This window comes from Acomys russatus, chromosome 6 (genome assembly GCF_903995435.1).
Source record: "Acomys russatus chromosome 6, mAcoRus1.1, whole genome shotgun sequence".
Taxonomy (NCBI): Eukaryota; Metazoa; Chordata; class Mammalia; order Rodentia; family Muridae; genus Acomys; species Acomys russatus.
Genome location: NC_067142.1, coordinates 84,095,170 through 84,110,016, shown reverse-complemented (window position 1 = coordinate 84,110,016; position 14,847 = coordinate 84,095,170). Strand labels below are relative to the sequence as shown.

The 14,847-nt window shown below is 46.9% G+C and overlaps 1 protein-coding gene across 5 annotated transcripts in view; it reads left to right on the top strand.

Moving 5' to 3' along the window:
- Prox1 (prospero homeobox 1) overlaps positions 1-14,062 on the top strand; it is a 47,688-nt gene extending 33,626 nt beyond the window's left edge. For 4 of the 5 annotated variants that reach the window (XM_051148128.1, XM_051148127.1, XM_051148129.1 and 1 more), the window contains one exon: positions 13,233-14,062. In XM_051148128.1, coding sequence (XP_051004085.1) covers positions 13,233-13,421 — 189 coding nt within the window. In that variant the 3' untranslated portion in view covers positions 13,422-14,062. The remainder of the gene's footprint in view (positions 1-13,232) is intronic. The other variant, XM_051148131.1, reaches the window with a different exon arrangement.
- Positions 14,063-14,847: the final 785 nt, after the last annotated feature.

Here is a 14,847-nt window from a genome sequence, read left to right as displayed (position 1 = left end):
TGTTTGATCATATGTAACATGTTTATTTACAAGCAGCCAGGTATCGCCTTGAAATCTTAGGACGATGCTCCGGGAAAGTATCCACCACCACAGTGGTCCTTAGCCAGCGTTAGGGAAGAAGGGCTGGGCCTGCCCTCTGGACCAGTTAGCTCAGGATGCAGCCCGCTCTTCTGCTGCTTACTGGCTTAGCCATGCTGTCACGTGCCTTGCTCACTCCGTGCTCATGTTTCTCGTCTGTCTGTAAACGGAGACGCCACAGAGCATCCTCTGATTGTGAGGACTCAGCACACCCTCACAGGGTTATCAGCACAAAGTGAGCGCTGGAGAAGCCCCTTCTTTTGTGGGTTTATGGAACCAAGGGAATTAGGGAGAAGCAAATGTGAGGCAATGAGCAGTTGGGAAGGCAAAGAAGCCTGAAGCTTAGCGAGCTACTCCAGACCTGGGGAGGCAGGACAAGCACAACCCCACTTTGGGTTCAGCTAAAAACCCTGTCTTTAAAAAAAAGGGGGGGGGTACCAGTAGGAGGGGTTAGGAAGGGAATAAAGTATGTAAATTCTTTAAAAAAAAAAAAAAAACCGGTGTAAAGCAATTGAAGATGTGCTGACCTTGACCCCTGGCCTCTACACACACTTGCACGCAGACATACACCCATACATGGATGGGACATCATCGTCATTGCTATGTCATCATTAGCCCAACTATTGCATCACTTCCTTCTGACTCTAAGCAGCCAACAGGGAACTCCCACCAGAACTGGGTCAACTAATCAATGCAAAACTAGTTCCCAAAAGAGGAAGTATTTCTTCCTTTTGTGTCTCAGTCATGGCTGTGAGGGAACTACCATCCTGAGACTGCCTGGAGCCTCTGGGGCGTCTCTGTACTGTGGGCAGAAAATCTGGGGGAGGGGGTAGGAAGGAGATCCGATCTGCAGGGTCAGGCCACACTTGCCTCACCTGGAAAGGGACATGTGTAGACTCAGCATTGTTCTGACGCAGCAGTACCATGACTCTGGACACGCAGAGGACATCCTGCATTCTCTCACAAAAGCCCTCAGAGCCCTCGTCGTGCTGCAGAACTGTGAGCTGTGAATGCCGAGGCCCTGGGAATCCAGATGGCATCCACGTGGGGCCACTTCTACCCGCGTGACTCTGCACAGCTTAATTAGCTTGGCGAGCGTCTCCAGGGTGCTCATTTTCCCTTCCTCCCAAGGCCGCCTTCACAGACCCAAAGCTCAGCAGCACCCTTGGAGATGAGGAAATCCCCATGTTGGGATGATAGAGACTAATTTTTTAAATTGATAAACAATTGATTGACTGAATTGGCACAGCCGCCACTCTTGCTGCTCACTTGGTTGACTTGGCTATCCATACAATGAGATATCAATGTAGGCTTCATCCAGGTTCATAGCATGTAGTCTGAATCGGTGTGTTCTGGGAAAAGCTGTAGACCTCCAACACCTGAGTGCGAGCAGTCACTCAATCTGAACACGCTCTTCTATCCCTCTACTCCTTCAAGGAAGATTTAGTACTGCTATTTGAGATGGTCTGCTGCTACTGCAAGGCATGGTGGGTAATTTCTCCAAGAACATCTCCATCTTTTCCTTGAAAGCCCGTTAGTCATCGAGACCACCAGTGGGATTATTACCATATGTGTAAGTTTGTTGTGGGCTGGCAACAGGTCCTCATGGATTTGTATGTTTCACATTTCTAAGGGTTAGTGTGCCCACCTTCTGTTTTTCTAAGACTACCAACCATTTTCAACTTAAATCTACTCCTGAAGGTGACTGTTAGTACAAGGTAATATATGCACTGAGAACAGGTGAGAGCTCAGAAATGTCCAGATGCTTAAGTGATGGGAGAAGATACAAGGCTCCCGTTTTAGGGCCATTTTCAAAGACCTGTCATTTCAGTGGCCTGAATATCTGTGAGATGATCTGTGTGTAGATTTATGAACCTGCCTTGCAGCAAGGTGCCCAGCATTACCTCAGGTCCCCTTAGGTGTTTGTAGGAGTCTCCCCAGCCACCACATGTCCCCTGTTAATCCTAGGAACACTTCCTGGCTTCTCCAAAGAGATTTCAGAGTCATCAGAATCCCACAGGCGGCTCCCTCTCAGTCATCAGCTCACATGTGGTCCCTCTCTACATGGGGTTGGTTGTCTGCAGGCTTCAGCTCTTCTCAGAGGTTCAAGTCCCCAACACAGAATGACAGTGTTTGTGTACAACTTATGCACACCTCCCTTGTCTACTGTAGGTCTTCTCCACGTGATGTAGAATTCCCATCACAGTCCCAAGGCTCTGGTTCATAAACTGCACTGTTCAGTAGTAATGGTAAGGAAAAAGCTATGTATTCGGAGTAGACACATTCTCCCTTCCTCCCTTCCCCCCATCCCCACCCCATAGCTTTGATCTGAGTTTGGTTGGCTCTGTGGAAGGTCAATTCCACAAGCTCACCTTCAGTTTTGCAGAGGGTAGCTATGAAGCAGCAACCAATGGAATTCCCCAGATAAACAACAAACAAACAAACTAATAAACAAACACCTTCTGGCAGAGCAATGATCTTGTAGTCCAAATCAAATGATAGGATGAAGGTTGATAAGCTGCCGTTCCCCAGCAACCACCCAGAGATTATCTTCAGCTATTGTCAGGAGACCCCATCATGGTGATCTCACACCGTGCCAATGGGCTTTCTTTGGTATTTACCATCAGCAAGTCTGTCTGCATTGCCCTGCTGAGCCCCACGTCCTACCAGCATCTTCCTAGGAACCCTGTGCACACTGTTCCACCCACAGGAACACAGGGAACATAGAGCAGGTTGAATTGGCCTAAGCGGAACTTACTTCGGCAGGGAAAGCTGCTACTGAGAGCATTGTCCAGCAGAAGGAGTCACTGTGGGTTATCTGTGCCCCAGTCTCCCTGCACATGATATCGGAGCATTTAGGCCATGTTGGTTTTGGATAATCTTCTATCGAGGAATGGCACCAAGTTTGGCTCTGTTTGTTTTAACCGCCTCAGCTGGTAATTGTCATGAAAGCTAACCTCAAGAACTCCTGGCTTATCTTGACACCAGGGGAGCATACATCTGAAAGATGGTGGGGCCTTTCAGGAGGAACCCCAGAGAGACAATGTCTGCTCCCTGCAAAAACAACTGGTGTGCCCACAGAATTAGGACACAACAACTGGACATTTGGTGTCTAGGAAATCTGGTAGACCTCAAATCTGGCTAAGAGCAAGAGTTATCTAAGTATGACCTGCATGCCAGGTCTGACTCCTAGTCTTTTTTTTTTTTTTTTTTTTTTTTGACAGCCGCCTGCTAAGAATGGCTTTTTTTATTGTTAAGCAGTTGTAAGAGGGAAGATTGTGTATCTGAGAGCCACCCTTTATCAAGGTCGCCAACCTCTGTGGGGGCTGGTGGGGGGACACATTCTCCCTCTTGAAAATAGCAACTAGCTGAGATCCTTCTAGTTTCTGAGCTACAGAATAGCATGTCCCCCGTTTGATAGAGTCATCTTGGTCTAGCCTTTACCACCACAGCCTAACAGATGGGCAGGTCTAGCCTTTACCACCACAGCTTAACAGGTGGGCAGGTCTAGTCTTTACCACCACAGCCTAACAGGTGGGTGGATCTAGCCTTTACCTCTACAGCCTAACAGGTGGGCGGGTCTAGCCTTTACCTCCACAGCCTAACAGGTGGGTGGGTCTAGCCTTTACCACCACAGCTTAACAGGTGGGCACATCTAGTCTTTACCACCAGAGCCTAACAGGTGGGTGGGTCTAGCCTTTATCTCCACAGCCTAATAGGTGGGCGGGTCTAGCCTGTACCTCCACAGCCTAACAGGTGGGCGGGTCTAGCCTTTACCTCCACAGCCTAACAGGCAGGTAGTCCCAGTAGAGTGTTTTGAGGGACTTCTAAGATTTCAGAGTTCTGTACCACATCTCTGGGAGAAGGAAGAACATACCTGATTCTAGTTTCTGATGCTTTTACTGGCCGTTTGGTTTCCTTTGTCAGCTTTAACTCAGACTCACTCTTTGGAGACATGGGAAGAGTTTTAGAAGGAAGGGAAGTTATAGCCCCAGCCCCAGCAATTTGCAATAATTATGGTTTCCTAACATGTCAGTTCAAGTGCAAACAAAGTGGCTCTGTCCCGTATATCCCCCGACTGCATTTCAGACCCACAAAATCAGTGTGAAAATTTTCTAAAGACATTTTCATTCTGCTCTCAGGTTGCTAGCACCAACTTTTTAGAGGATATGGAAAAGATGAGTTTATTTATTTCCTTATCTGTCCAAGGAGTTGGCAGTGGGATATGTACATTGTTTAAAATGTATGCACAGTTTACTAACAGGGGGGAAAGGTAGCAAGACATTTTTTTCTACTAACTGGAAGTCATGGTTATGGAAGACCCTCTAAGACCCTGTTTCTGTGGTGTGTGTAACCAACAGCTTAAAGGTATCAACATTTTTTAGTGGAGCTCTGTGCTTTCTAAATATCTGCTCTTTAGAAGGCAGAGACTGCACTTCAGATAAGTAAACAAAGAAAATGCCCAGGTCGTTCTCCGCCTGTTGTCCATGCTGTTGTGGGAAGATGTGCAGGTGGGGTATGTCCAGCCCCACCCTGCACAGCAAGGTCCAATTCATAGGGTTTTACTGCCCATTCAAGGTTGATCCTTGCCTTCTTCCTTGGCCATCTCCCAATGACTGCTCCTTCCCAAAATGGCCTCTCTGGTGGATTCTAAAGGCTTTGGCATTGATGAAGGCATGGGGGCTGCTGGGGCAGGTCACCACTCTTGCCTGGGAATAGGATGCCATAAGGCCAGTGCAGCTCACTGCAGGGGAAGCACATATGCCTCCCTTCTAATCACACCTATGAGAGAGCAGCCGTGAGGCTCTGAGTCCCTTCCTGGGGCCAGGGGGGCCAGTCCCTCAACCCCCACAGCACTCCCACATTGCCATGGCATTGTCTGATGAATGCAGGCTGGGAGCAGCTTCCACAGCTGAACCCTCTGATCCCAACTCACTGGAGAGTCTGGCTTTGGGGTTTTGGCAAGAAGGCCTATTGCCCATGGGGTCAACATGAATAAAGATCCCTTTCTTCCTTTCCTTTTTAAAAGTCAAACATCAACCAAAACTCTTCCCAAAGCACCTCTGCCCCCTCCTTCCTCCCTCCCTCTCCCCACATCTCTCTCTCTCTCTCTCTCTCTCTCTCTCTCTCTCTCTCACACACACACACACACACACACACACACACACACACCTTCTCTTAACATCTCTTCACTCAAGAAAAATCTACCATTCTGTGTAAAATTTGAACACCAAATCCATTCTGAACCAATCTTCTCATTTCGAAAGTGTGTTTATCCAGCTTTGTAGTAGGAACAGACAGACTGTTTGAAGGCCACATACTTTTCAAACCTTGGTTGCAACACGTTTGCCCCATTTTGAAACTGTCTTTATCCAGCCCAGGAAAAAGGAAAATCTATTTGACAAAGTGGCGCTCTGGCCAGTTTGTCTTGTACTATGGCTGTAGCTCACTGACTCTATTGATTTTCTTAAATTAATGTTTGCAGAATGCTACTGAATTTTGCTCAACAGGACATTGTTCTTTCGTAGCTTTGTTTTAAAATAAAATGGAGTGTGTGTGTGTGGTGGGGGGGAGACAAGGTACAGATTATTATGCCATGTGTTCTTTTCCATAAACTGAGGAAACACAGGTGTTTTTCGTTTTCTTTCTTTCTTTCTTTTTTTTTTTTAACATTTCCTAAGAGTATTTATTCTTCAGATGTTTAAGTAGCTAAATGTGTAGTGAGGAAATGGGTTCACTCTTGGGGCCCCACATTACATGGGTATTAAACTAATTGAATCCTCCAACGTGCCTGAAAGTTGAATGTCCCTGCAGCATCAGAGAGTTAGAGGTTTCAGGCCTAGCCTTAGCTGCTGTAAAAACCTCCCTTTAGCCTGCACTAACTCTGGAGGCCACCTTCCTCCTGCACACAGGCAGAGCATCCCGGCCTTCCAAATAAATTCACATGCCCTTTGGCCCCGTGCTGAGAACTCTGAAAAGCACGCCTTACTCTTAGACCATGGCGTTCAAGGTTAATACATACCCACTCTCTAAAGATGACTCAGAACTGGCCCTTCCCAAGGAAGAATGTGCTTCTGCTCAGCCGCTGTCACCACAGAAGGTAAGATTCGTGAGTCCCAAGAATGAAGTGAGCAAAATAAAATGCAAAGCACCATTGCGTTTGGCCAATAATGGCTCCCAGGCTGACCTCAGAGTATCTCTTAGAAGCAGGCTTTGCTAATGGTCATTAACTGTGGAGAGATGCCTCGCAGCAGGAGTCTGTGTCCACCTTACTTGGGTGTGCTTTCCCATGCACATCTCCTGAACAGAGAAGGTGCTGGAAAAGGATCCCACCACGCACCATTAGCATCTTGCGCCTTTCAGTCTCCTGATAGGCCAGGGAGTCTGGGTTGTCCACACAGCACAAGTGCAAGCATGGCTGTCATCTCATGACTGTATTTCATAGCCCCATGACTTCTCTTTTCTGCCTCTGGCAGAAGTTAGGTAAGCAAGACAGAGGCGAGGAGCTGCAATAATGTATCTGTTCTGGCTGATAATCTCTGTGAAGACTAACCACACCATCTAAGTTTATCTAGGTCTACTCATCGACAGTACAAGCGCCCCCCCGCTGCTCCCCACCCCCCCTCGCTTGTGCTGGCTGCTGTCGGAGACAGCTCTCTCCTTGATCAATATTTACTTAACAAACAACAGGGATGGGCGAGTTTGTTTAGAGGAATCATGTGCCCACCAGGGTGAATGGCTCGGAAAGAACTTCAGTGTTTGTCTCTTTCATGGGACCTTTGTGTGCCAGGCATGCGCATGTGAGGGGGTTACAGGGCCTCTCTCTTCTGAGGCTTTCCAAAGACATTCAGAAGTCATCAGGGAAATATCTTGGTGCCTCTGCTTGGGACAGTGTTCATATTTACAGAGGGTTCATGACGTATATTTAGTTTTGGATAACATTATAGAGCCTGATTTCTCACCACACCTCTGTGCAGGTTACAGATTTTGGAAAGGGCCCTAGGATTAATCAAGAATACATGTATCGTACACTAACTCCTTCCAGATAAGTAGAAGGGGAAAAACCACATGCAAAGCAATAAAAGTAGTTTAACAAGGCAATATATATATATATGTGTGTGTGTGTGTGTGTGTGTGTGTGTGTGTGTGTGTGTATATACACACACATATATATGCAATAAATATATGGAAACATAAACTTACATGTGTGTGCATAAATTAGGCCCCTCACTTCCCAAGAGGCTGTGCAGATTTTCAGAGCTGCTTAGCCAGCCCTGAGCCTCAGATGTGTTTAACTCCCCTCATAAATAGAAATTCAGCAGTCCTGAAGTTGAGACCACTTTTCTTTCAACTTTGTTGGTGCAATTGTTGCCAGCTCCAGTCCTTGCCCTCAATGCGGTGACTTGGAGGCATCTGCGGTTAAGTTTGAGAGGTTTTGTTTCAGTGAATGGGGAGGGTCTTAGGGTGGGTGGGTGGGCATCTGGGGCCAGTTTTTATTTATTTGATTTTGGTGAGTCCCGGAGTTGTAAAAAAGCTGTCTGAAATATTCATGCAGAACAGTCTGAGATGCCGGCTTCTGTTTTATTTACTGCACAGTAGAACAGCCACAGCGGATTAGTTCTACAATACCCATAACAAAAGCCCAACAGCTGATGCATGCGATGTTAGGAGGTGACAAAACAGTTAAAGTATGCTGCTGGCTACGGGCAAGCCGTCAGCAGATGCAGACAAAAGGGCTGTGACAAGAATAACTCTCTCTCCAAGGCAAGCAATGAAGAGTGTCCAAAATACCAGCACCCTTGTCTCCTTCACATTGTCTCCTTGCAGTCAGCATTTTATTGCCCTTTTATAGTATTTTTTTTTTAAAGTGGAAAAGAAAGAAGAAAGAAAACACACACACACAAACTAATTCACCAAGATGCAAGGCAAGGCACTCCTTTCCTCACCTCTCAGCCACTCATGTCCATCCTTACACAAGCCTTCCATTTTTATGTTGAAATTTGAGGGAGGGGAATTAGCTTAAAAGATAAAGTGTCAAAACCATCTTCCTTGCTAAGGCTGTAATCTGTTGATGGGTTGGGTCACCCTAGGGTGGTGGTTCTTGGGGAGGGCCAGGGAGGGAGGCAATGCTTGGCTGGTTTTCTACCCATTTCGGTAAAGATGGTTCCATTGGTGAGCTGAGGCCAGTGGTCCAGTCTTTGAAGGGACGGGGATCAAGGGTGGAGCAATGTCCACGGGGACCCGAGCAAAGGGCAGGGTTATGGTCCCCCACAAGAGCCCGATGAATGAGCTGATGGATGCTTCAGAGGTGTATAAAATCAGCTTCTCTGTCTCCAGAAAATAGGAGAGACTGTCTTCTTTTTAACCTTTGTAATCCCCCTCTATTCTCTGACATTCATTCAGCTGCCAAGAGCGTTTGGCAAGGTTTGGGCCAGCGAGCACACTTCCAGTGACCGCTAACCTTGGTATGTCCTGACACTTATGATGAGTGTCTGCAGGACACAGAAGGCAGGCAGCCTGCTATGTCAGGCTTTCATTATGGACTGCGGAGACTAGGGACAGAGTTTAATAAAACAAATCATCCTTGAAGGTAAAGCAACTGGGAAGAGGAGGAGGAAGACAGGAGGGGGATGTTTTTGCCACTCAATCCTATGAGAGAGAGAGAGAAAGTCAGAAAGAGACAGAGAGAGAGAGGTTGAGAGAGAGAGGGAGGGAGGGAGGGAGGGAGAGAGAGAGAGAGAGAGAGGGAGGAGAGGAAGAGAGAGAGAGAGGGCGGGGGGGGAGAGGGAGGGAGGAGGAGAGAGGAGAGAGAGAGAGAGAGAGAGAGAGAGAGAGAGAGAGAGAGAGAGAGAGAGAGAGAGTAGCCAAACATCCACCCAGCCACCCCACTGCATGTGTGCTGCCCAGCTGTGGACTAAGCAGATGTGAACTCTTTCTTCCATCCTCCTGAAGTCCTCAAGGCAATGGCTCACTCTGATCGATAAGCAAGAGCAAATAATTGGGATGGAATTGGTAGATGCTTGTGGTCATCTCCCCCCAGAGTGGCCAGTGTATTGAAATACCTCATCACCAGTCTATTTTCTAAATGTCAAGGCAAGACCATTTGGGGTGAGGCTCCTGGGCCGGGATGCCTTTTTATCAGAGCAAAGTTTCCACTCTCCTGAAGAACTCGCAGCCAAGCAGCTCCCACAATAGCCTCCCGGTTCTGCCAACGACTTTGGAAGCCTTTTGTTTTTCCCTGTGGCATGTCCAGAGGCCTGGCCTCCCCTCTCCCCCGCCCCCAGCAGCCTGCATTGTCTTGCATTCCAGTGACTTGATTGACTGTTGCACCTGATGCTGAGGAGAGAGACTCGAGGGTTCATTGTAGAGATTGTTGGGTTCTATTAAAAGCAACCCAGATAAGGGATTACTTGTCACTAAGGGCTTTTCTGCAGATGTTTATTAGTGATTGGAAACCCATTAGGTGTGAGGAAGTGCACAAAATATGAGCAATATCATGTTCCTAATCCTGAGCCCCGATGGCCCCCCAAATATCAGGATGATGTTACCTTGGACTGGTAAACAAAGGTGGAGAAAGGTTCATAAGAGAGCGCGGAGGCTCCGTTTCCGTGGGTGAGATCTACCTGTGGGTGGAATCCCTGGCACTGTCTCAGAAGAGCAGTTGTCACCCCACACTACTACTGGAGCCACCAACAACAGATGAGCTGCTCCAGTGTCAGCAGATCCCCAAGAAGCCTGCGCCCCACACAGCCTTCTCTGTGCACACTGCCCAGAGCGAGCTATAAATTTGCAAGCGACTTCGTTGTGCACAAAGGAGACACCGTTGTTCCAATAGCCAGACCAGCAGCCAGTGATTCTCTTAACCCATTTCTATTTACATTAACGTTACGGGCTCCTTGGAAATGGATTTCCTCAGGTATAGATACGTAGCTTGTCAGGAATTTGTTGCCTTATGTTAGATAACCTGCCTTTATGAGAGCTTTAAAGCCTGGCTGGGGTGGGGGTGGGGGTAGAGTACAGGTCTGTCATCACAGCACCCAGGAAAGTGGAGGCAGGAGGATTACAAATTCAAGGTCATCTTTTTTTACATAATACTGAGTTCAAAGCCAGCCAGAGTTTCATGAGACCCTGCCTCAAAAACAAAACAAAAGAAAGCAAACCAAAAAAAAAAAAAAAAAAACAAAAAACAAACAAACAAACAAAAACAAACAAAAACAAAAAAACCAAACAACAACAACCAAAACAAAAAACAAAAAACCTTAAAATAAATAAGCAGTGGGAAAGCCCCCAAAGGAGAGCAGCACATTTTAGCAGAAAGATACCTTAGTCTTGCATATCCTCACGATTTCACACATCCAAACCTCATAGTTTTTTTCATCTATAAGATGGTGATTTCTGAGATCCATGTTGCTCAAAATTATATCTTTGTGTGTGTGTGTGTGTGTGTGTGTGTGTGTGTGTGTGTGTGAATTTGCTTCTTTCTTTTTTGTTTTTGGTAGTGGTGCTGAGGCTCAAGGCCAGAGCCTCATACAGGCCAGGGAGATAACTATGCCAACTGGACCTCACTCACCCCAAGCCTTCCTTTCCTCAAAGCCTTGAGGGAGAATATCAGTAGACTACAAAGCATTATGGGATGGAGCAGAGAGGGAGGGTCTCCTCATCAATAACAGCAGTGTTTGTGGAACAATTATAAAAGGCCTGCCATGGAACATGTAGGTGACACAGAATAAAGACCTAGGCTCCCCAGCTAGGGATATCCTATGATTTGGACACTGAAACCAGTTGCAAGACGGTGAAAAGCCAAACACAGTACGAAAGCTGTCATGGGGCAGCTACTGCTGCTGACCTCAAGAAATGAATGTTTAAAACAGGACAAGCCCCATTCGGCTAAGGCTCATGGCCTCTGAGAAAGTCAGACTGGTCACAATCCCTGAAGCCCGTCTGTCCTCAGTCAAGTCCCAAGCTACCCTTCCCCCTTCAGAGTGTGTGCTGTTGTAGAGCTATCTAGACAATCCTGCTCCTGAAAGTTTCCACAAGGCCTTTCTCCCTGCCCCTGGCAAGGGGGTGGGGAGGGGAGCACTTGGAATGGGGGGAGGTTCTGGCTTGCCTACTTTTTCTAGAGTTCACACCTGTGTCTCTCAGAGTTCTGAGTGTGTTGTTCAGGGAGCACAGATTTTCACGGAGGTTCTGTTGCCAGCAGCCAATGAGAACATGCGGCTTGCACCACAGATCTGTGTTCATGTAGCATTTGGCTGTATACCTTGTGCCCCAGCCACGTGTCCTCTCTCAGGCAGGCCCATTTGCTGTGACTTGTCATTGGGTGGGAACCCCATGCTCCCTCCAGGAAATCCGCATGTGTGCAGGTGTTTCCGTGGGAATCTGTGTGGGTTCTCAGCAGACTAGTGTTTGCCCAGCCAGGGAGAAGGGGGCCCTTGGTGTTGTTCCAATCAGCTCTGTCCTGACAGGCCAAGGTAAACGTGTTGGGGACCGATTGCTCAATAAGCTCCTCTATTTCTGAGACAGGGTCTCGGTGTAGCCCTGGCTAGCCTGGAACTCACAGAGATCCAAGTGCTGGAATTAAAGATGTGGGCCGTTTGCCTGGCTCCTTCCCTTTCCTAGAGTCCATGTTGGAGGCTTTTCTCCTTGCACCACCATCCCCTCCACAGCCCCCTCCCCGCCACCCTAGAAAGTTACTAGATTTCCCTAAGAACAAGTGGCTTGCTACTCGACACTGATTGTTTTAGTTCTTTATGTCACCTGCCATCCATAAAGTGTACGCACATGCATGCATACATGCCTATGCCTGTGGCACCTGGTGAGAGAAGGTGGAGAGGAAAGCGTCTGCGTGTTCATAGGACAACGCTCTCCCCGTTTCTGTAACTGGCACTTCTGAACTGCAGTGAAGGCCTTTCATGTTATATCTGTGAGGGCATATGTGTCTACACACACACACACACACACACACACACACACACACACACACACACACACACTGTCATGCATTTATGTCCTCATACATCTGAAAATGAGCTTAGCGTAAAAATAAAATCTCACTAATGCGTACTGGGAAAATTATGACTTTGTGTAATTATTTTATGAATCCATCGTGCTGATGTGGGCACAGATGGGCCATGCTTTACTGTGAGTTACTTCTAAAGAATAGTGTTATTCTCACAGTCAGAAGCCACACTATTCAATCAACAAGAGAGTACAGACAGACAGATAGTTCACATACATATTGCTATGGAAGCAAAGGCTTGACAAACAGAAACTCCAAAAAGATTATTTGGGGAATGATAATCTTGGAGTAGAATGACCCTGAGCGACTTCTTTTGATCTCTCCATGACTCCATTTTCTCGGTGTATAATTGAGATAATAACATTTTACACAGAGGTCGGAAGGATGGAATGGCTCTCAGCATATAATGTAACATGATGCCCAACACAGTCACCACTCATTGTTAGGGTTCTGTTTTCCCAATAATCAGGTACACAGACCACTGTCTAAGGAACAATTCTAATGCCCAAGCAAAATGTGGTAATTCAGGGTTCACCTTAAGTTTCATATCTCAGGACTTTATGTTGCTATCTTATCCCTTAATGGCTCTGAGTATTTTAATAAACAGTCGGTATATTGAGCATTTAAGGCAACAGTTCTCCAATACATATAGGAAGCAGCTCTTAGAGTTTCTTCACTGAAGTTAGGGTTTATTGTATGTAGAAGCCCAACACATACTGTTCTGTTCTGAGAACACATTATTTTTCCTGCTGGAAGTCAAAAGGGGAGAGGAATCAAATTCTGAAAGGTGGGTTGGCAACTTCCTTCTAGAATGGGCCTCCTTACCCACCCGAGGATGTGGGGTCTCCTTTCTCTACTGCAGCGTCCACAGCGAGGATGTGGGTCTCGCCCTGGTGTTGGTGGGTCCCTTAGACCCTCCGTGCAAGTCTCTTCTGAAACCCGTGAAGCAGCCATCTCTATCAGTGCTGCTATATATAACAACTCCACATAAGAGAATAGAGGCCGGCCATTTTTAGAAAATGCAGGTGCCGCCTAAAGCCCCCTTCTGAGAGCGTGGACTTAAGCTCAGTTTCCTTTGAAGAACTGCAGACTTGAAACTGAAAACTTGATTAACTCCATTGTCTCCTTGTACCAGCAGGTTCCAGAGAGATTCCTGGAAGTCGCGCAGATCACGTTACGGGAGTTTTTCAATGCCATCATCGCAGGCAAAGATGTTGACCCTTCGTGGAAGAAGGCGATATACAAGGTCATTTGCAAGCTGGATAGTGAGGTCCCTGAGATTTTCAAATCCCCAAACTGCCTACAGGAACTCCTCCACGAGTAGAGGTCGCAGCGCTCTTTTGAATGTATGAATAGAAGAAGTCCCCCCCTGGGTGCCCAGCTTCTCTGTGTCTAGATTTTGATTTCATATACATGTGGGGGGAGGCATGGGTATGTTGTGATACTGACTGGTGGTCCTTGCGTATCCTCTCTGGGTTCCTTTTATTTTCCCATTACAAGGGGATGGGTATCTTCCCTCTTTTGCCTTTACTTTACTTTTGCCCGAGGCCCTTAATATTTGGAGACGGAAGGTAGGGTTGATTTTCAGGAAGAGCGAACGTCAGCCTGTGTAAAGTCTACATGAGCTACACGCTGTGCTCACTCGAGCGCGCAGTGTGAATGGTGGTCAGCGGTGTGGACCCGTGACTGCAGCACAGCTCACTCACGTACCCCGTGCTGTGTCTCCTGTTTCTAGGGTTAAGAAGCTCTGGGAAAAACAAAACAAAACAAACAAACAAACCATGGAAAGCACTTCACACATTGGAATACCTTGTTTGAGTTGAGCCGGATAAGTCACTTTTTCTCACGTGTTTAAACCAGTGCTGGCAGTAGCTGGGCAGCTCACGCTGCCAAAGCATCCTCCAAGGACAGATTTTCAGAAAGATCATCACCAAGCTTTTTGTAAGAGAAATGGCATTCACCCCCCCAGACTAAATTTTGTATGGAACTGACTCCCCCAGACTAAATTTTGTACAGAACCGACTCTCAAGATGAGTCTGGGAGTCCATGCAGGTCAACCTGCTGTCTCTGTAAACTTTATAACAGGCTCTTGGTGAGATGTGAGCTCAGAGGTGTTGACTTAGAGAGAGCCCTGCGCTTTGCCATCCTTTCCTATTTATTTTGCCTCAGGTATTAAAAGGCATGTACTTTTCAAATGTATCCTCTGCTCGACTTTCTTTATGTGCTTAGTATTGCTGTTGCTGTTTAACCCTTTTCCTTCTCCTGAAACACTAGTGTCTGGGTACTTTTCTACAGTAAGGAATTAAGAAGTCCCCTGACCATGAAATCCTTGCCTACTCTCAGAGCATGCTGACAGCTGCTAGAGGAACCAACCTTCACTTCCTGTGAAGACCCCCATCCAGGAATGGCTCATTTGCATATGAGTATGCAAGGGTGGCACTCTCTCTCTCTTCGCTTTGGGTGTAATATCTTAAAGTGACTGATGATGTCTCTTCTGCTTCAGAAGTCAATACTGACCAAAACCTGAGAAGACTATACACTAGGTTAGTTTGGGGTAACCCATGAACACATGATTTCAGCATAGTGAGAAAGCTAGCTGCTATTTTACCTATTCTCAAATGGCTCCCCCAACCCCCTCCCCCAAGTTTTGATGATGTACCATGTCCTATACTTGCATTTAAAATGCTGAATATCATTCACGCTTGTTTTCTTAGCTGGATTTTTATGTGCAGGTGCAGTAAGCAGTGCTG